The sequence below is a fragment of the Phascolarctos cinereus genome, unplaced genomic scaffold (genome assembly GCF_003287225.1).
Source record: "Phascolarctos cinereus isolate Bilbo 61053 unplaced genomic scaffold, phaCin_HiC Scaffold_1;HRSCAF=81, whole genome shotgun sequence".
Classification (NCBI taxonomy): domain Eukaryota; kingdom Metazoa; phylum Chordata; class Mammalia; order Diprotodontia; family Phascolarctidae; genus Phascolarctos; species Phascolarctos cinereus.
In genome coordinates this window covers 269641049-269661427 of record NW_027555514.1, presented here as the reverse complement: position 1 = coordinate 269661427, position 20379 = coordinate 269641049, and the positions used below count along the sequence as shown (strand labels likewise).

At 38.1% G+C, this 20379-nt stretch overlaps 1 protein-coding gene across 4 annotated transcripts in view; it reads right to left on the bottom strand.

The window, feature by feature from the left end:
- The window catches only part of SCYL2 (SCY1 like pseudokinase 2), a 62877-nt gene that overhangs the window by 10761 nt on the left and 31737 nt on the right, over positions 1-20379 (bottom strand). For 2 of the 4 annotated variants that reach the window (XM_020982312.2, XM_020982313.2), the window contains exons 3-12: positions 17503-17660; positions 8765-8909; positions 7394-7543; positions 6166-6387; positions 5604-5720; positions 4764-4889; positions 3606-3782; positions 3073-3195; positions 1165-1278; positions 106-238 (exon numbers count right to left, since the gene is read on the bottom strand). In XM_020982312.2, coding sequence (XP_020837971.1) covers positions 106-238; positions 1165-1278; positions 3073-3195; positions 3606-3782; positions 4764-4889; positions 5604-5720; positions 6166-6387; positions 7394-7543; positions 8765-8909; positions 17503-17660 — 1465 coding nt within the window. Of the gene's footprint in view, positions 1-105; positions 239-1164; positions 1279-3072; positions 3196-3605; positions 3783-4763; positions 4890-5603; positions 5721-6165; positions 6388-7393; positions 7544-7615; positions 8450-8764; positions 8910-17502; positions 17661-20379 lie in introns of those variants that run through there. The other 2 variants (XM_078146741.1, XM_078146740.1) reach the window with 2 other exon arrangements.

The window sequence follows — 20379 nt, the reverse complement described above, 5'->3', positions numbered from 1 at the left end:
AAAAGTCGAAATTATGGAATCGTTTTAAAGATATGATCTGTAAGGATTATTTAAGCTCTAAATTTGATGAAGTAGCATAAAATAAAATTTTACAGTGTCAGCTACCTAAAATTCCCATGAGGACTGCAGGCTCCTTGGATGGAATTTGTTGTAGAAAGGGTAGAATATCATCAAGCACAAACCACTTATCCATGTATTCCAAAATCTTTCCTAAGCACACTAATGAATTGACACGAACCTATTAAAAAGGCAAATTGTTAGTAAATTAATATTCTTTGTGGACAAGAATTAAATATTTTTTTTCAAAAACTAAATTTTAAATAACAAAACAAAATCTGTCGATGTTTAATGAAGTAAAACTATTACTTTGAGACAAAATAATCAGGTAAAACATGCTTTGATTAAAGTCTGAAATCTGATTCTATATTAATACAAGATTATGAAACTTTTTTGAAAAAATTAATACAAAATTAAAAGGGTCTTAAAGGTGGCACAGTAAATAGAGAGCACCTGGCCTGAAATAGGGAATTCCTGAGTTCAACTCCTGTTTCAGACACATCCTAGCTGAGTGACCCCAGACAAGTCATTTAACCTCTGTTTGCCTCAGTTTTCTCATCTGTAAAATGGGGGTAACAATAGCCCCCGCCTCCCAGGATTGTGATGAGGCTCAAATGAGATGATACCCATGAAGAACTTAGCATAGTGTCTGACACATATTAAACACAACATAAACGTTGGCTATTATTATGAGCAACTGCATTTAACTAACAGTATTTATATTAATATGTAAAATGACAAATACAGATTTCTAATATTTTCTATAGATTTAGAGGCATATAGTGACTTTAAAAATTATAAATACTATTTTCTAACTTTTACTAATGATTGATTCTCCTGATTGAGACCTACAAATCTTGGTAAAGGCTTTGTGTTCAATTCTTTAGTGGACCTGTAGGAGCCACGACCATAATAGCTATACTAAAAAAAAAAAATCTTTAAAAAAATTTTTAAAAAATCATTAAAATGTAAGATTTCTACTTAAAAAACAGGCTCTCATAGTAGAGTGTTCCAACAAAAACTGTCCAGAAGAGACGGTATAGGAGAAAAATAATACAAACATAAAAAAGAATCAAGCAAATAAGCAAAAATGAAACATTTACTTACAGCAAGTGAAGATGTTTGTAAACATGCATTTTTAATTCTTGGTATTAAAGAATTTTTCATGGATGGATAGTCTATGAGGTTTGCAAAGGTTGGAATGATGTTCAGGCAAAGCTCCTATAAAGGACAAAGACCTGTATCAATCTTCTAATTGGAAAAATTTTAAAGCATTTCAATGCACATCAATATAGCCACAGTCTTATAATTAACATAGCATGCTCGTGATTCACACATCCATTATCTCATCCAATCCTCACAACACACCAATAAGGCAAATCTTAACCCTGTTTTTTACAGGCAAGAAAACTGGAACTAAAAGAGATGAAGCAAGTATGGCCAGAATCCAAGTCTGATTTCAGTTTGGTGTTCTCACACCTCTCAATTCTTTAATGTCGATTTTTAATAACAAAAGGGTTTATTATTCCTCATGCTGGGAAGAAAGAGGCCAAATCTTTATCAAAACTTCTTGGTAATTAACTTTTATACTTAACAATAAAACAGAAAACCATGGGAAATACCTGAAGGTAACAGGATGTACCTTTTTTTTTAGTGCAATCAGGAACACAAAAGCCCATGTTTAATTGTTTCTGGTCTCCTTAGCAGGGTAAGTGAATGAAGGAGGAAGAAGAAGAAGAAAGGATGTTGAGCAGGCCAAGCAGGCCAGCTTCTAGACTTTCTTCACTCTATGCTTCCACCCCACTGAGTCTATAATCTTATCTGAGAGAGGAGAAAACAATGCCCCCAAGACAGTTTCAGATCTACAACCGCTTCCACATCTAAACCTGATTACTTTTCTAAATCCTTTCCAAAGACAGGATCACAGAACTTCACAATAGGAAGGGGCCTGTGTGGCCTAGGAGTATCCTCTCCCAGCTGCCTGATGACTTCCAGTGACAAAGACCCCCTCACCAACCAGGCCACTCCTCCTCTGTGGGTCTCTAATTTTTCCTTACATCTAGCCTGAATTTGCATCTTTGCAAAGGGCTCCATGCTCTGGGGCCAAGAAAAAGAAGGCAAATGCCTCTTCCATGTGAGGGCCTCTTCCAAACCTGAAGATAATTTCCACATTGTCTTGGACTCCTCTCTTGTCAGGCTCTACACACCTCCAGCTCCTTAAACCCATCCTCAGATGACATGAATTCAAGGCCCTGCATCATCCTCCACTGCCCTCCTTTGAACTCTTTGCTACTCACCCCAGGACGAAACACAATATCCCAGATGTAGTCTGACCAGTGCAGACAAGAGAGAAACTTTTCTAATTCCTGAAAGTTACGTCTCACTTAACAGGCCTATTCTTTTTCGGCACTAAATTTAGGCTCAAACTTTATTTTTAACATGTGTCGCTTCTCATGACTTTCTCCATGATTCTACTCCCTTTCTCGTGATTTTCTATAAGTAGATGAAGTTTGAGGAAAGTGATCTCATTTTTTTCTCCTAGTTTTGTCTTTATAGTGTTAAGCAGGCCTCTTTCAAAACAATGCTGACCCTGTGGTTAAACTGTCTGCTTATTTTATTCTAACTGCTTAGAGAAATATTGGAAATGCTAGTTTCAAGATCTTTTCAACCGACCAAACAACCTTAAAACTGCCAGGAAAAAATACTAAATATTCATTGCACTATTCACCACCAACTAATATTTGCTGAGCCCAAAGCTCCGATTCCAACTCAACAGGAGGGTCATGCTATTTGGAAGTCTAACTGGTCAACAAATCCCACCCTGGCCCAGCCAGTATGAATCTCATATTCCCTAAAAAGAGGTAGCAATCAAAATGGCCTTCTGAAGGCAATAAGCAGAATAATAAACAAGTTTCCAACAATTTTTGTTCAAATTTTCAAAGCAAAGTTTATTTCCCATGTTTCTTTTCCTTTAAGAATCAAGCTTCTTAAATTGTTCCCTGTTAGCAATCTTACCTGGATTTGAATGGAAGGGGCTTCTAAGGCTCTATAAACCATTGGCAGAACACTGTTCTTTATTTCATCCGGAGGTGTTTTTGTTAGCAGTAAATCCATTTTTTGTAGGAAAATTAACAAAATCTGTTTTAAAAAAGTAAGCCACATGAAAATTATAAAGGGTTACCAAGATACATATAAAGGTTCTAAAAAACCCAACATATGAAATGTCTTAAAAAGAATAAACTCACCATGTTGCTGGCCTGAAGGCATGAAAGACAAAAAAATACAAACCAACTCAAGCACGTGATTACATTTTAGAAGGCAGATCACTAGAACAAGCCTAGTCATACCCGGTAATGCTATCTATGTTTAAAGGTAATTAAAAAGCCTCCAAAGTCCCGATAAATCTACCTTGCTATCTTAACCCACCACTTTCTTTTGTGCCTGAAGAAACTAGCTCCTCCTTCCAAGCCGGCTGACCACACAGACAAGACGACGCGCAGAGCAGGTACCAAAGCTGATCCCACTGCACAGAAAGGCTCCCCACGCACCTGAATAGGCTCTTGCTGCTTAAAGACAGGGCCAAGTTCCGGCAGAATTAACTTGACGTATTCTTCTTTGGTGCATTCCTCAGCAATCAGTAGAACATTGGGCAAAACAAAAGGTACCATATCAGGGTTTACAAATTCTGAGGTTAAGCAAGGCAAAATTCTTTGTACTATCACACGCTGCAAGGGGGAAAAAGCACAAGAACCGTGTAAGAGAACTATGTAAAAATTCTTTCTGCATGTGCTATACAAAATAAAAAAATTAAACAAATTGGAAATATCTTATGTGCTTCTACCCTACTGCAGTAAACACGGATTCCTGACAGCCATGCCAACAGAGCGTAAGCTCTTGCAGGTCTAACACCAGGGAGAAAAACCCTACAATGCGAGGACCAGTCTCACTAGGTAAGGCAGAGACCCTCATCATCGTAACACTGTGTGCTAAGGGATGAATCAATTCGTAAAACTGTCCTCTATGACATGACCTTGAGGGCTCCAATAGTACAGGAATAGTATGATTTCAAGCAAGAAGAAACCTTAGAAATCATTTAGACCAAGCTCCGCATTTTACAAATGAGGAAAATGAGGCTCAGGCAAGCAAAGTGGCTTGTCCAAAGTCATTCAGACTGTTAAGGAGCACAGCCCAAATTAAGCCCCAGCTCCTCCCATACCAGAGCCCCTGTTCTTCCTAATATAGATTTATATGGGTACATAGTATCCCCCCTAGGCAAAAAGTAAGCTCTTCAAGGGCAAGGAGCCTAACACTCAGCCTTAATAAATGCCTAGCATTGCTGGTGAATGATTGATTGACGTGTTTACTGATTAATAAGAATATTAACTTTTATGTCACAAAGAATTAATTCACTAAAAATTACTGTTCGGTGGACACAAATCCTCTAAGTTTTTCATGCTAGCAAGGAGCCTTTCCCTAGTTTGACCAGCCCAAAGCTCATTTCCACCTTCAAGGTATTTCTCTGACTTCCCTTCCTTCCAAACCAAGTCTCCCCATTGGTTTTAGGGACTGAAGTTGAGATAGTCCTCAAGAAGCCTAAGATTACAAGCAGACGTCCTCATTTCTTTGGGCCAACCACTAGGTTAAATCAGCAATCAGCTTAAGATTTTTCAATCTAGGTCACAACAAGAAACTGAACAAAAACAAACCTTGGGTAGTTTGGGCAGAACTTTTGGGAGTCCTTTGAAAAACTGTGATTTCTGAAGATTATCTCTTTGGAATAAGGAATCAAAGTACTGTAGAGTGACTGCACCGACATCATCAAAGAAGGGAATCTAAATGTAAGGGACCACAGAATTTTAGATGACAATCAGAATCTACTGCTGAACTGAATTCTTTCTTTTATTTAAGGTAACTAAGACCCAGAGAGACTAAATGACTTGCCTAATGCCACAGAGAGGATGACTACAGAGCTGGAAAAAATAAAAATGAGAGATACCCGATAGTCTAGTTGCTTACATTACATCCTCACTCACTATTCAATTCTCAACACTTTTAACATATTTCAAAGACCAATTGTGATATTCATCATTGAAAACTTCAGTGAATGAATGTGTGTGTGTGTGTGTGTGTGTGTGTGTGTGTGAGAGTGAGAGAGAGAGAGAGAGAGAGAGAGAGAGAGAGAGAGAGAGAGAGACAGAGAGACAGAGAGACAGAGAGACAGAGACAGAGAGGGAGAAAGGAAAAGAAAAGGGGAGGAAGTGGAGGGATCAAGTCACTGAGTTTATGATGCTGTCTATGTTAAGGTACAATACACTCTCAAGGTTCATTCATCATCCTTATTAAGATTCTATTCACTTGAAATATTAGTTTCATGAGCAAAGTTCTACAAAGTTCTACTGTTTCAATCTGCATGAAGAACACAAAATGTTCCTCAGGTACATAAAAATATGATCTATAAATAAAAATGTTGATAATAAATACTATATGGCAAAATAAGTGTAAATGAAGGTTTCACCCACCTGAGATGATCTCTTTAATACACTCACCTTTGTCATCTGATCTGCATCTGGCCTGACAGTTGGAGTCACATTTAAAAGTAATTTCACATGTTCCCGGACTTCCTCAGGTATGTTCTGAAGAGAACTGGATCCTAGACGACTCAGCTAGTCAAAAGAATGATTAAATATAATGCAGAATTTTTTTAAAAAACTATGCAAAAGGGAATCAAATTATATTATTTTCAAATAACCTTTTTAAATATTTAAAAATGCCACCTAAAATGTCTAATTCTACTATATAAACTAAGATACTTTAGTTAAAATCATACTACTCATCCATGCTACTAAAAGAAAACCCACTAACCTTCTCATAAACATCTTATATATTTTAGAGGTGTTTTTTAAATGAAGCTTTGCAAACAAAACTAAATTTCAAATTGGCACAACAAATGAACATATATCATTACTCATGTTACATCTACAAAATTAAGTCAAATCTGATTTCTATGCAATTTTAAAGTGCAATACTATAATCTTATTCCATTTTAGATGGTCTGTCTTCAAAATAACTTAGAAACTGAAATATATGGGGGCACAGCAAAGGAAATACCTGATCCAACTGCCTACTGAAGCTCTTATAGATGTCTTGCTTGTTGACTTCAAAGACAGGTTTTCCTTTATTAAATACAGCATAAATAACAGCTCCTAACGAGTACATATCACTTGCTGTCTCACAGCTCACAGAAAGTATGTATTCAGGAGCCAAATATTCGGGATTTGGTAGGCATAATGAAGGTAAATTTGGATCCCACTCTTTGCAAGGAAACTTAGGCTATTAAAAAGGTGGAGGGGGAAGAAGAGAGAGAAAAGCATATGTATTAGGAACTTTAAATTAAAATTTAATTAAGCTTAAACAGCAACTTACTCCCAAATTCACAATCAACCATGCAAACTGACGTGCTGCCCCCCATTCCCCCCCAAAAAAGTAAGCTCCAACTAAGTAATCAGTAAAATAAGGCCAGGGTACAAAAGAGTTTTAATAACATTCTTGAGGCTATTGGAATTTACTTCCCAAAAGCAAATTTTAGCATGTTACTATTAACAGTTATTATTAACAGGGTAAGTATTTTCTGACGTGCTCTAAATTTCACTGAGTAGAAAACACAAGACTTGCAGATGTTCCACCATATGTGTAATGTAGACTGAACTTTTGGGGAGGTTTTATTTTTAAAAGTTCATTATTATATAAATTTAAGCATAACACAAGTAAAATGACTGTTATAATAATTACTCACAGCAAAAATCTGTTACATCATGTAGTTTAAAGTTCACATGCTTATACACTTGTTTTCCAATGTTAACATTTCTACTGAATTGTATAACTTTTCTCTACAAATAATAGTCTTCCTTATAACACTGAGAAGCGGTCAGGTGTGGTAGACAGACCTGAAATCTGGAAGCTGAATAAGTATCTTATTTTGATACTAGCTGTATGACCAACGGCTGGTCACTTAACCTCTCTTAGTCTCAATGACCTCATCTCTAAAATGGGGTCAGTAGTACCAGTAGAACCTGCCACAAAGGCTTGTTGGGAGGCTCAAAGGAGATTATGCTATGGAGTGTGCATTAACCATTTTAAGGCACTACAGAGATGTCAATCACTCTCATTACAGCTGGGCTATTTTCTGAAAACAGATTTTGCAACTTCAGCACTTTCAGTACTGCTTACACTTATACTACTCCTCTGAAAAATTTACAAGAAAACCATTTTCTACAATCCATTTCAAATGTAATAACTAAGGTATTGTTTTGTTTTTTACACAGGAAAAAATTATTACCTCTTGTTCAGAAGGATTTGTTGATGGTATACAAAAATCAAAGCCCATTATTTTCCAGGCTCCTGTTTTATTCAATATTATATTTTCTGGAGTTAGGTTTCCATGAACCATTTTCACGCTGCTATGTAAAAATGACAATCCTTCAGAAACCTGTAAATGGAAAAAGGCTCATTTCTTGCTAATAATACTTAAACTTTAAGTAAAAAAAAAGTGACCACTTACAGAAAATTTGATACGACTTATCACAATTCTTCAGTTCTCCATGTCCAATATTAAGAAAAACCATATTAGTCACTCTTTTGAGATCAAACAATAATTAAAGCTCCATTTATAAAGAGAAAAAGAAAAAAGTTATTCGCAAAAAGTACAAAGCAAGTATTTTTAAATTCCTTTCAGTAAATGCTAATAAGCAAAGAAGAAAGGAAATGCTTTAAAGGGCACTTGGCAATCTCCTCCAAAGTTTCACTGCTTGAAATCAATTAAATGCTTTATGACATCCTACAATGGAATCTAACAATCTTGTACATACTTATCTTTCAAACATCCAATATAGCATAAACTAATTTTACACTAATTCCATAGTATCTTCAGCAACTTTTATATTCATGCCCAATATTACCGTTAAATTTATGAAAAACTGATTAAAATGGTTGGTCTGTTTCGCTTAATGTTAAAAATGAAACTTAAGCTTTATCTTGCTCCACCTCAAATTCTCCTTTTCTCAACTTGAATATTTTCACTGTGGAACAGAAAAGTAACAAAAAATTACATTTCTAAAACATTATTTGAAATGTGTTTCAACACGGAAATCATTTCTAAGTATCTAAGGTATACACATATTGTGATGCTTAATTTTCTTAGCCAAGACCCAGGAATTACATGAACACCATTTTTTAAAGACACTTCACATGCTCCTAAACAAGGATTTTAGAGTGATTAAAGTCATCAAGACCATTTTGCTTAACAGATGCCTGTCAAAGATAAACTGTGGCAATATACTAAAAATGACACAATTACCTAAATTAACCTACAAACTTAAGTATGACACCAAAGTACTAAATAAAGGATTACTTTAAAGAGCTAGACAAAATAACAAAATTTTTATGAAGACCCTATTGTCTTTAAAGACTTTAATGAAGAATACACAGAAATGTATGCGAGAATTTTGTAAAGTATAAAACACTATACAAATATAAGATATTATTACATGAAAGCTTAACTTAAGGTTAAGGATGCTATTTCAAAATAAATGTTATAAACAAGACTACACTGATATATAGAGGGAAATACACATAACTTATTCTTGCTGAAAATGTTGTCTTTAAAGTTAGTTTAAGCATTAAAAAAAGTCCAGCAGAGATATGCACATACCTGTAGCAATCCGTATTTTGTTTCAACATCATAAAGTTTATAATCCTTAATGTCAGGGGACCCCGAGGAAGGCAGATTTTCCCAGTTCCCAAGAACATTGGCTAAACTTGCACATACTGGTTCTGTACAAAATGCCAGGCAGTCTCTATAAAAGACAAAAAAAAAAGTTATACTTAGTGTACCATTTTTCCATGTTAAAAAAATTAATATACTGAAATATAATGGGGATACTTATTCCATTCTTATATGAGAACATGCCAAATTAGTTTTTTTAGTACAAATAGGCCATTAGGCAATGTCAAAAAGGTATTTACTGAGGGTAAAAATTATGAATCAAACGTGATGGAATGAACACATATGGAATATGCTCCCAAGCCCCAGGAAACTATGAGACTAAGTTCATTAAATCAATTCATACAGGCATATAACATTTAAAAATAGCATGTTAAGTCCAAACCCTTTAGGAAATACAAAGTAAGTTTATCTACAATTTACTGCCCAGTGACCTGCTGGCTCTCTTTGGTGAATGCCATTCAACACACACAAAGTATCACCCACCACCCAGAAGCAATGGCTTCCTATAAGGTGCCTCTTAAAGTCTTACAAAATGGAGACGTCAATAAGCTAAGGCTTATCTGAATGAAGATTCTGCTTCCACCCTGCTCTGCCTTGAAGCCCATATAGTTAAAAAAACATGGCTAGGGGGAGGGACAGAAAAGGGAGATGATGTGTTTTTAACACCACTAAAAGGCTAGAATGCCACTGGTGATGCCTACATTATGGTTCACTGAATATTCTAAGTAACAACAAATCTAGGCATCAAAGAAAAAAAATCCCCTTTCATCTGTCCAAGACAGGCAAGCTCTTTCCCTATGTTCCAGGATAGTGAAAAAGACAACAGAAGAAAAGCATCCATCCAGATGTACGAGAGGCCCTTTCCATGCTTCCAAATTACTAGTATGTCTCCTCCCCAAGGCACCATGTATTCATTTTGTATATATTCTGAATATACTTACATGTGTACAGGTTGTTTCCCCAACAACATCTAAGCTCTATATTCATCTTTGTATCCCCAGCAGCTGATCACAGTGTCTGGCGTATATATAGTTGGCACTTAAATGCTTTTTGATTGGTACAAAGCAGCCTTGTACCACTGGTATGTTACAGAATGATGAAAAGTCTGGATGCCAATATTTAAATAATCTTTCTCTTTTTAAAATTGTTGATATGAAAATTTTAAAAGGAGTAAACATGATATTCACTCTACTGTGGGCAAAGCTCCCTTTATTCTAACCCTTTTTCTCACTTCTTTTTCTCCCTTTCCTAAAATAAAATTGACTCAAAAGATAGCACTCCTCCCCATTCCAACCCCAAAGAGACAAAGATGAAAGGCAGACAGATATGTAGGCCTCCTTCTACGTTCCCAAAGCCATCTATGTGAGTGACTGAGCAAACAGCCTGTTTCATCACTGGAAGCCTGGGCTTATCCCTTTACTGCTACCTGCCACCCACACAGGACCTCTTCCTGATTTTGAAAAGGACTTTTGCTCCTGGCTCACCTACTTCTCCATCCTATTCTCCAATATCTTCCTGCAAGACATTCACGTAGTATATTAGCAACGCTTCAGTCTCTTAGATCTTAAAGCACTTTACTTTTCTTCACTTAGAATATTGCCATTTTCATTCCATATTATTCATACAAGCCTAAATCTTGTCATTACAGACATTTATCCACCTCTGTGGAAGGCTCAGATCCTGAATTCATTACTCCCCTACTAGCCAGAACCCACCTTATCTACATCTCCTGTTTTTCCATCATATCCATGCAATGCAACCTTCTTAAGGTTTTCATTCTCTTAACTAACATCATTTCGGCTAGTCCATCTGCCCTCTTGACTCAACTAGACGCCATCCTACCATTTCAAAGCTGAACCCCACCCCTCCTTAACATATTGGAATCTATACCCCTCGCACTCCATTGAACCAATTTCTAACCCTAAGTAGATTGTCTGTGACTTTTTCTACTGCTGCTACCAAACTAGGGCACAGGTGGAAGAGGAAACAAAGCCCCTTACAAACTTGTGTTTAACCTCAGACTGGCACTTGTCACTGAGCAGCTCTTCTATTTGTCCTTAATCAGCTTCCAGGGCCATCACCAGACAAGTCACTCAACCCTTCTAGCCCTTCTCTCCCCAACCCCCCCCCTTCAGTTCCAAGATGCCCTTTTCTCTCAGCAGAGGAGCTGACTCCAGCTTTTGGAGAAGACTAACAGTAGACTGCTGGCAGTGCTTTGGCTGGTGTTCCCATTTGACATAAGCTATTCCTGCCGATACATTTATTAACAGTAAGCCTGAAGGTCCACATCCATCTCTGGCTTTACGGTTACAAAGCACCTCCTCCCCACCATAGCCCTAGGAAGAACTTAGTGCCAAGACCATTCTCCTCATTTAGGAGGTGGCAGTACAGATTCAGGCAAGTAAAATGACTTTTCCAAGGAAGGTCATGGTGTGAGCACATGGCAGAGAAAGGCCTCATATTCGGCTTCTTTCCAGGGTGCCCTGCCTGCTACCTCCATAGTTCTAACGCAGCACTGAAGAACACTCCCATCACTACCACTGAATCAGCATCTTCTTTTCTGTCCAAGGCCTATTTTCAGTTTTCATTCCCTTAGGCACTCTATACCATGTTATGTGGCTGACTACACAATCCCTCTAACTCTCATTTGCCTCTATATTGATTCAATTTCCCAGTTCACTTCAAGAATTCAATATTTATTAAGCATATACTATACACTAGAAGTTACTGTGTGCTACCTCATCCGAAAAATTCCAAAGTAAACAACAGTTCCCTCAGAAAACATAAAATTTGATAGGGATGATAAAACATTGACCCACAAAAATATAAAATGTCTTCAACTGGAGACACAAAGGGTACTAGGGCTGGAAAGATCAATGGCTCCTCACAAATGGATGGGTACTTCATTTGTGAGACAATGGAACCACTGGAGGCTTTGAGCAGAACAACACTACTCTCAAAAATGTGCTCTAAGAAGATTACTGTGACAATTTGTTTAGGACGTGTTGCAAAGAAGAGAGACTAGAAGCTCAATGTCAAGCAAGGTTCTTCCTTTTCAGACACATTTCTCCGTCCTCCTTCACATCATTACATGTCTGCCAGAGATACGTCCTGGGAGCTTTCTTATTCCTGTTAGTTCAATCAGCTCTCTGCCGATGATCTCCAAATCTGTATCACCACTCCCAATTTCTCATCTGTACTTGCCTCTCTTCACCTGGGTGTCTCACCATCGCCTTGTACTCGCCGTCTCAAAATAAGAAGTGAACCTCTCTATCCTATTCCTCGGCTCCTCCTCCTCCTCCCCATTCTGAAGAGGTACTGCATTCCTTCAATCATCTGGACCAGGGCTTCTTAAACTTTTCCCACTTGGGACCTCTTCAGCCCTTCTTAAACTGTGGATCGCGACCCCGTATGAGGTGACCCACGGTTTTAAGAAGTGCTGATCCAGACTGGAAATTTAGTAGTCTTGTCTATCTATTCTTCATCCACTTACACTAGACATTCTCTGGGCACAACAAGATGGCTGAGTCAAAAGGATATAAAGACCAAAACATGGTCTCTGTCTTGGAGGAAACTAAAAGTGAGCTGTGCTGATAAGGGAGTATACAGGTGGTGTATGAGTGAAAGAGACAATAAGGGCTAGAGGACTTCTGAGAAAGGACACATTATTGAGTGCCTGAGTTATTAAAGATGGTGGCCTTCTTCACGACTAGGTCTCCTTCTTTAAGCTAGGTCTAGCCACCTTTCAGGAAAGAAGAGACCTGGAGAAAATGAAGTCAACCCAGCTACAAAGAACTGCTTGAGCAAAGATGATAAGGAAGAATGCCCACAGTATGTCTGGGAAAAGATGAGTAAGACTAGACAGAGCCAAAAAAACATGCACGAAGAAAATGTTAGGGGAACTCTGAGCCAAAATGTTTGCCTGAACATTGAAAGGTAGCCCTTCTCCCACATTCTTATTCCATTAAAAACCTAAAAATAATAACAGATCAAACAAAGAGAAAGAAATCTAATAAGCAACTATGTTCAATGGCTTCACCCACCCCCAAACTGCAGAAAAGATCAGCCAGAAGCTGATGGGCAACAGAAAAGAGAGTCTACTCTCAGGCAAACACGCAGGCAGCTTTTCAGTGCATGTACCAGAGAACAGCCAGGGATACATGGATCCCTTCAGGCTGGGGCCAGAGGCAACAGGAACCAAAGCCTCACCCGCAAAAATCACAAATTTCAAGAAAGCCAAAGAGTGGTCCTTGGAAGCCACCCAACACTTCCTAAGAGACCTTCTTGCCTCCACTCCCCGAGTCTATCTTCCACAAAGGGGAAAGCAGAGAGAAGAGATAGAGCACGAACACAGTTAAGTATAGTAAGACAGTCCGAGCTGTACGTAAATTTGCCTTATACAAATTCAATTTCATGTAAAGAATTCTAAAATAAATCTGAATTAAAAAAAACAAACAAACACAAAACCCTACATTAACTTTACTGTACTGTGCTCTCTGTTCCTGCCCCTCAGCTCAGCATTCTGGGGCCTTCCCCACCCCCAAACAAAAACAAAACAAAACTTAAAAAACCCCTCCAAATGAAAGCAGAAGAATGGATAGGTAGAGAGACCATCACTGCAAGCTCTAAAATGGTGGCTTGGCAGGGGCTTAACTTGAGAACTCTGAAAAAGGACACCTTTGCCCCACTCTGTCCAACTGTTCGCATGTCTGGCCTGAATGTCTGTCTTGGGGATCACGTGTCTTTCCCCCCTCCATGGATGCATGGTCCCCTTCCTGCCTTCTTTCCTCCCTCCCTTCCCCCTTCCCTCCATTTCCCATGTTCACGGGCAAATACTCATATTAGGTAAAAATCACTTTACTTAGAAGTCTATGAACAGTTTGCTTACACAAAGTAAGAACTGTCTGTATAAGGTAAAATGTACAACAAAGGGCATCATGGAAGGAATTTCAGATAAGATGGCCCATAAGCTGAGACTTCAGGGGAAAGGAGTGTTCTGAGGGATGGAAGTGTGAAGGGTACACATTCCAGGCATGTTGTGTGGTTTCTGAACATAGATGGAGGCAAGAAATAAGGCGCCAAGTTTTGAGACCATGTATGTGGGGTCCACTTTGACTGGAATAAGAGTTCCCAGAGGGCAGTAACAGGAAGTAAGGCTTGATCAGTGGGTGGGAGCCAGGGTGGAGATGAGTATAAATGTTAGACTGAACCTTCTTGAACAGTGGAGAGCAATAGTCTGACCCATACTTCAGGACAATCTGTTTCTCTGCTACATGAAGGATGGATTGGAGAAGGGAAAGAATGGAAGTAGGGAAGCCAACAAGGAGACTCTGAGAGTCATCCAATCAAACACTGATGAGGGCCTTGTCTTTTCCAAGAAAATGCAAGCTCCTCAAAGCCAGGGGGTTCACTTTTCTCTGTCTGTTCACTGAATGATACAATAGGGTAAAAGTGGTATGAGCAGAGAGAAGAGAATGGACACTTCAGAAATTACATTAGCCAAACTGACAAGATTTGGCAATGATATGGGGTGAAAGAGATAAGAGTCCTCGTGACTCTGAGTTACAGAGGAGGGCTGGTGGTACTCTCAAAAGAAAAAAATAAATCAGGAAGTAAAGCTGGCAGGGAAGACAATGAAATCTGTTTGGGACAGTTAAGAGGTCACTGGTAACCCTGGAAAACTGAAGAGTATTGGGAACATGGAGAATAGTATTTCATTCACATGCTATGGTCAGAAGTCAGACTGGCGACTCCTGAAAGATACATTGGGAATAACAACAACAGTCAAAGACTTAAAGTTGAATCAATGCAATGGCCAGTGAAAATTCCAGAGGATCAACGATGAAGCATGCTACCCATCTCCCCTACAGAGATGATGAACTCAAGGTAGAGATGAAATATGTATTTTTGGATACAGGCAATGTAGAAATCTGTTTTCCCTAACTACAAACATCTATTACAAAGGTTTTGGTTTTTTTCCCCAATATGGGGAAGGGAAATGAGATGGAAAAGATAAAAGCAATAGGATATAATAAAATAAATAAGAGAAAGAAAAGAAAGAGGGCCACCAAAACATTTTTTAATACACAGAAGAGAAATAAGGTCAAAAGAAAACAGAGAAGCAAGACAGCTTTGAAAGTTAATGTTGAATTTATTATACTTTAAAGAAAGACTATATTGTACTTTAAAGGAAAAGCCAATTGTACAAAATAGAAATTCACAATTTCACCTGCAATCCTCTTTTTCTGTTCTACTTCACATCTGAAAAATGTTCCTTTTAGCTAGTGTTTATTAAGTTTAGAATAAAATTTTTAATATGCCAAAAAGAGCAGATGTTAGTTCAGAAAGAGACACAGACAACTAACTACTATGTTACCCTAACAATAAAAATTATAATAAAAAGATGTAATAGAGTTCTGTGGTGTCACATGCAATCCTTTTTCTGTTCTTTCTGTAAGGATATGTTTAAGTTAGTTGAAGTTTCTCAATTTCATAACAGAAAAGACAATTTTAAACAGTGTTAAGAATTGAGTCGATAGTGAGGAAATGGAGAAACCAAACACCAATTCCAGGACCTTGGCAATGAAAGGGAGGAGATATAGGAGAGGAGTGTAAGAGAATGGAGGGTCAAGTGAAGATATTTTTGGATTGGAGTGGATGTTAGCATTATTTCAGGCACTGGCTAAAAGGAGAAGTAATAGGCAAAGAACATGAAGACAGGAAGGGAAGGAGATGATCAGTGGTTCAAGTTCATGGCAGATACCACAGAGGACTAAATAAAGAGAATAAATAAATGGATTTGCCTCAGCAAGGAAAGGGCCATCTCCTCTTCTGAGAGAGGTGGTAAGAGAAGAGGTTTTGAGGAATGCAGCAGAGATAAGGGAGGTAAACAAAGGATGACCTGGATGTCCTCAGTAAAGTACAGGGGACTGGGGAGAGGGGAGGCAGGGCACACGGAGGATAAGAACATCTACTGACAGAATAAGACATGGAAGAGACCTCAGCACTTTGAGAAATAAAAAGGTTAAGAACAGGCTCAGAATGGAGTGAGAAAGACCACCAGGGAAGACCAAAGGTACTACTGCACAGAAATGAGAATCCTGTAAGTGGACTCATTCGTTACAGTGGTGTGGCTCGCTCTACTGGTGTTTATGTAAGATGGCTCAGATCTCAGTGAAATCGAGATCATCTGCTGATAAAAAGAGCGTGCAAGTGAGATCAGAAACTTAAGAAGTGTGAAAAAAATTTGCAATAATCAAAGGATATGATAGGGTGTTGGCCATGGATAAATAAAAGGACTGAAGAATAGCTGTGAGGGTCCAACTGATAGTACAAGGAGTTTGTAGTGGACAGTGTATCTTTTGAAATTGCTAGAACAGAAGCTCTTAAATCTTTTTTCGTGTCGTGGACCCCCTGAAAGTCTGGTGAAGCTTATGGATCCCTTCTCCAAATAATGTTTCAAAATAATTGAAGAAAATATCAAATTTTAGCTAGAGGTTACTGAAAACAAAGATTAATTTTTCTTTCTATACTCTAGTTCATAGAGACTTTCCTCAAATCTATCCACAGGCCATGCATCCAAATTTAAGAACACATTTTTAGGGCCATATTTGGTAGGTAAAGGAGACAGACAAAAAGTGAACAAGGTCATGAACTGGTACAATGTGAAGTAAAAGGATAAAGAAAAGCTAGACTACTAGAGGCAGCACACCCAAAATGTCTGGTTTTAGAGTCAGACAAAGTTAGAATTAAGCTGATTAGAGGAAGATGTTGAAACCAAGCTTTCGATCAATGTAAAGAATAGCTTTAACAGGTCTAAAGAAGAGGAGAGATGGAAGACAGGATATTTTAATTAGAGATGATCCAAGTTGTAGATCAGAGATTTTTTTCAGAAATACCATTTTCATCCTATCATGCTCCAGGAACCTCCTATTCAATTACTTCATATTTTCTATTATATTTAATTTAAACTCCTCTCCCAAGTTTTTAGGGAATTAAATAATCTGCACCTGATATAGTTCTATTTTCCACTATCTCCAGCATCTTCCTGATATAGTAAAGCTTACTGTCTGTTCTATGTTGCAAAAACACCATGCTCACTGATGCTTCCATCTATCTGTATGCTCCTGCTGTTCTCCCTCCAGATACCTAAAATACTTTCCTTTCTTCCTCTTTAGTCACCAAAATCATTCTCACCTTCCAAGTCCCACCTTCTTCTTGAATGGCTTTGGCTCATCTCTCCCTTCTAGCTATTCCCATGGCACTGAGCATCACCCAATTTAGTACTTAAGTTTATGTCGTCAAGAGTTTTCCAGCATTTTCTATTTGTTGTCTTCTCTCCTTAAGGGAGAGAACTGTGTCATATAACTTCTGCATTATCTATATTGCCTAGAACAATACTAATAACTCAGTAAGATCTGAATGGCTTATCCACGGAAAGTATTAAGAGAAGTCTTTACTGACACTGATTCTTCTTATCACTAAAATTCACAAAGACAGATAAAAGAACTCATCAGTTAGATCATTTAAACTTTTCATCAGTTTCCAGTGCTCAAATTGTAAGAACTTCTATTTGTATTATTACATCAAATTTTGTAAAAAGATTCAACTATAAAATAATTTAATAGCTTTATTAAGTCTGTTTAAGCTACATAAAAATTTACCTGGATTCTTCTAAAGGATGCTGGACGGTAAGAAGTCGAGGGTGTCGAAGCCGGGTTAACTGTTGGACTCCTCGTTTTAGAGAATCAATGATCTGATCCTTTTCAAATTTTTGATATTTGTCAATCAGCTTTTTATCAAAGACGAAAACAGCCACTTCCTAATAAAAAAAAAATTATGTGTAACTAATTTTAGTCAGAAATATATACAAGCAGTACACATTTGTGTAACAACAACTTCTCTAACAGAAACACACTAAACTATCAGAAAAGTTGTTAGACAATATAAACTACTCAAATCTGAAATAGAATATATTATTTTTCTAAAGAGAAATTCATTTTTCTTGATTGGAGAAAAGCTGACTCATTTGGGAAAAAGTCTATCTACAACATAAATCGGAGTATTTAAAAAGTATGAGACACAAATGCCTTTCTTAGAAGAGGGAAAACAGCATTTTCTCTGCTTTTGAAGTTTCTGATACCAGTACTATATGCAAAATGAAAATATGTAATATGCTATCTATCCTTTATCTACAATAAATGTTCATCTACAACTGGAGCCAAGATGGCGGAGTGAAAGCAGTGACTTGCTTGAGCTCTCCTCCAAACCCCTCCAAATACTCATAAAAAATGGCTCTAAACAAATTCTGAAGCAGCAGAACCCACAAAAAGACAGAGTGAAACAAATTTCCAGCCCAAGACAACCTGGATCAGAAAGGTGTATCACACCAGGCTGGAGTGCAGCGCACGAGTGGCACTCAATGGGCAGCACTCAGGCCTCAGCAAACCTGGAGCAAGCCTCAGAGGACTGAATCTCGGGCAGCTGTGGCAGTTTCCAGACTCCTCAATCCACAAGTGCCAAAGACAACTTAGAAGGTCAGTGAGAAAAGTCTGTTTCTGTCGGTGCTGAGAAAGGAAGGTGGGGTTTCAGCTCCATTCCCCAAAAGTGTAGTGGGGGGGGTGGAGGTGGCACAGCTGCTTCCTGAGCTTCTGGCCCACAGACTGAGGGGGAATTCAGTGGCTGATCAGAGAGGGATTGCAGGGATCTCTTTGCCAGTGCTGAGGCAGGAATCTCTTGCTTTGCCCTGTTTGGATCTGGGTCACAGTTCTGGGCGGCAGTGCTGGGGTGAGGAGGAACACTGGCTGGTAGCTTGGAGTGGCTGTGGAGAGGAACCCTCCTCACAGTTACAGGACAGAAAGGAATACTTGTCACAGGCCAGGAAAGGAGTAAACACCTTGCCCCTTATCATACCACCTTGGAAGAACTGAAAATTTACAGGTCCCTACAAGTATCTCTGAAAACAGCTACAAACCCCTGAAGCTTGGGACAGTACATTCTCCACATTGGAAGCAGACTCTTACCTTAACAAAGAGTTTAAAACTCAAGTAATTGGCTGGGATCATGAGCAAGCAGCGCAAAAAGAGTCAGACTATATTATCTTACTTTGGTGAAAAAGAAGATCAAAATATACAACCAGAAGAAGACAACAAAGTCAAAGCTCCTACATCCAAAGCCTCCAAGAAAAATATGAATCAGTCCCAGGCCTTGGAAGAGCTCAAAAGGGATTTTGAGAAGCAAGTAAGGGAAGTAGAGGAAAAACTGAAGTGATGCAAGAAAATCATGAAAAAAAGTCAACAGCTTGCTAAAGGAGACCCAAAAAATACTGAAGAAAATAACACCTTAAAAAATAGCCTAACCCAAATGGCAAAAGAGGTCCAAAAAGCCAATGAGGAGAAGAATGCCCTAAAAAGAAAATTGGCCAAATGGAAAAGGAAGTCCAAAAGATTACTGAAGAAAATACTTCCTTAAAAATTAGAATAGAGCAATTGGAAGCAGTGACTTTATGAGAAATCAAACACAGTAAAACAAATCCAAAAGAATGAAAAAAGAAAACAATGTGAAATATCTCATTGGAAAAACAACTGACCTGGAAAATAGATCCAGGAGAGAGAATTTAAAAATTATTGGACTATCTGAAAGCCATGATCAAAAAAGAGCCTAGACATCATCTTTCAAGAAATTATCAAGGAAAACTGCCCTGATATATTAGAACCAGAGGGCAAAATAGAAATTGAAAGAATCCACAGATCTCCTCCTGAAAGAGATCCCCAAAGGAAAACTCCTAGGAATATTGTAGCCAAATTCCAGAGTTCCCAGGTCAAGGAGAAAATATTACAAGCTGCCAGAAGGAAACAATTCAAGTACTGTGGAAACACAATCAGGATAACACAAGATTTAGCAGCTTCTACATTAAAGGACCGCAGGGCATGGAATATAATATTCCAGGGCAAAGGAGATAGGATTACAACCAAGAATCACCTACCCAGCAAAACTGAGTATAATCCTTCAGGGGAAAAAATGGTCATTCAGTGAAATAGAGGACTTTCAAGCATTCTGATGAAAAGACCAGAGCTGAATAGAAAATTTGACTTTCAAATACAGGACTCAAGTGGAACATGAAGAGGTAAACAGGAAAGAGAAATCATAAGAGACTTATTAAGATTGAACTGTTTACATTCCTGCATGGAAAGATGATATTTAACTCATGAGACTTTGTCAGTATTAGGGTAGTTGGAGGAAAAAATTATATGTATATATATAGATAGAGGGCACAGGGTGAGTTGAAGATTAAGGGGTCATATCTGGAGAATAAAATTAAGGGATGAGAGAGGATTATACTCGAGAGAAGAAAGGGAGAGAGAATGGGGTAAACTATCTCACAAAAAAAACAGAAAAGTCTCTTACAGTGGAGGGGAAATGGGGGAAGGTGAGAATGAGTGAATCTTATTCTCATAGGATTTGGCTTAAGGAGGGAATAACATACACATTCAATTGGGTATGGAAATCTGTCTTACCCTACAGGAAAATAGGGGGAGAAG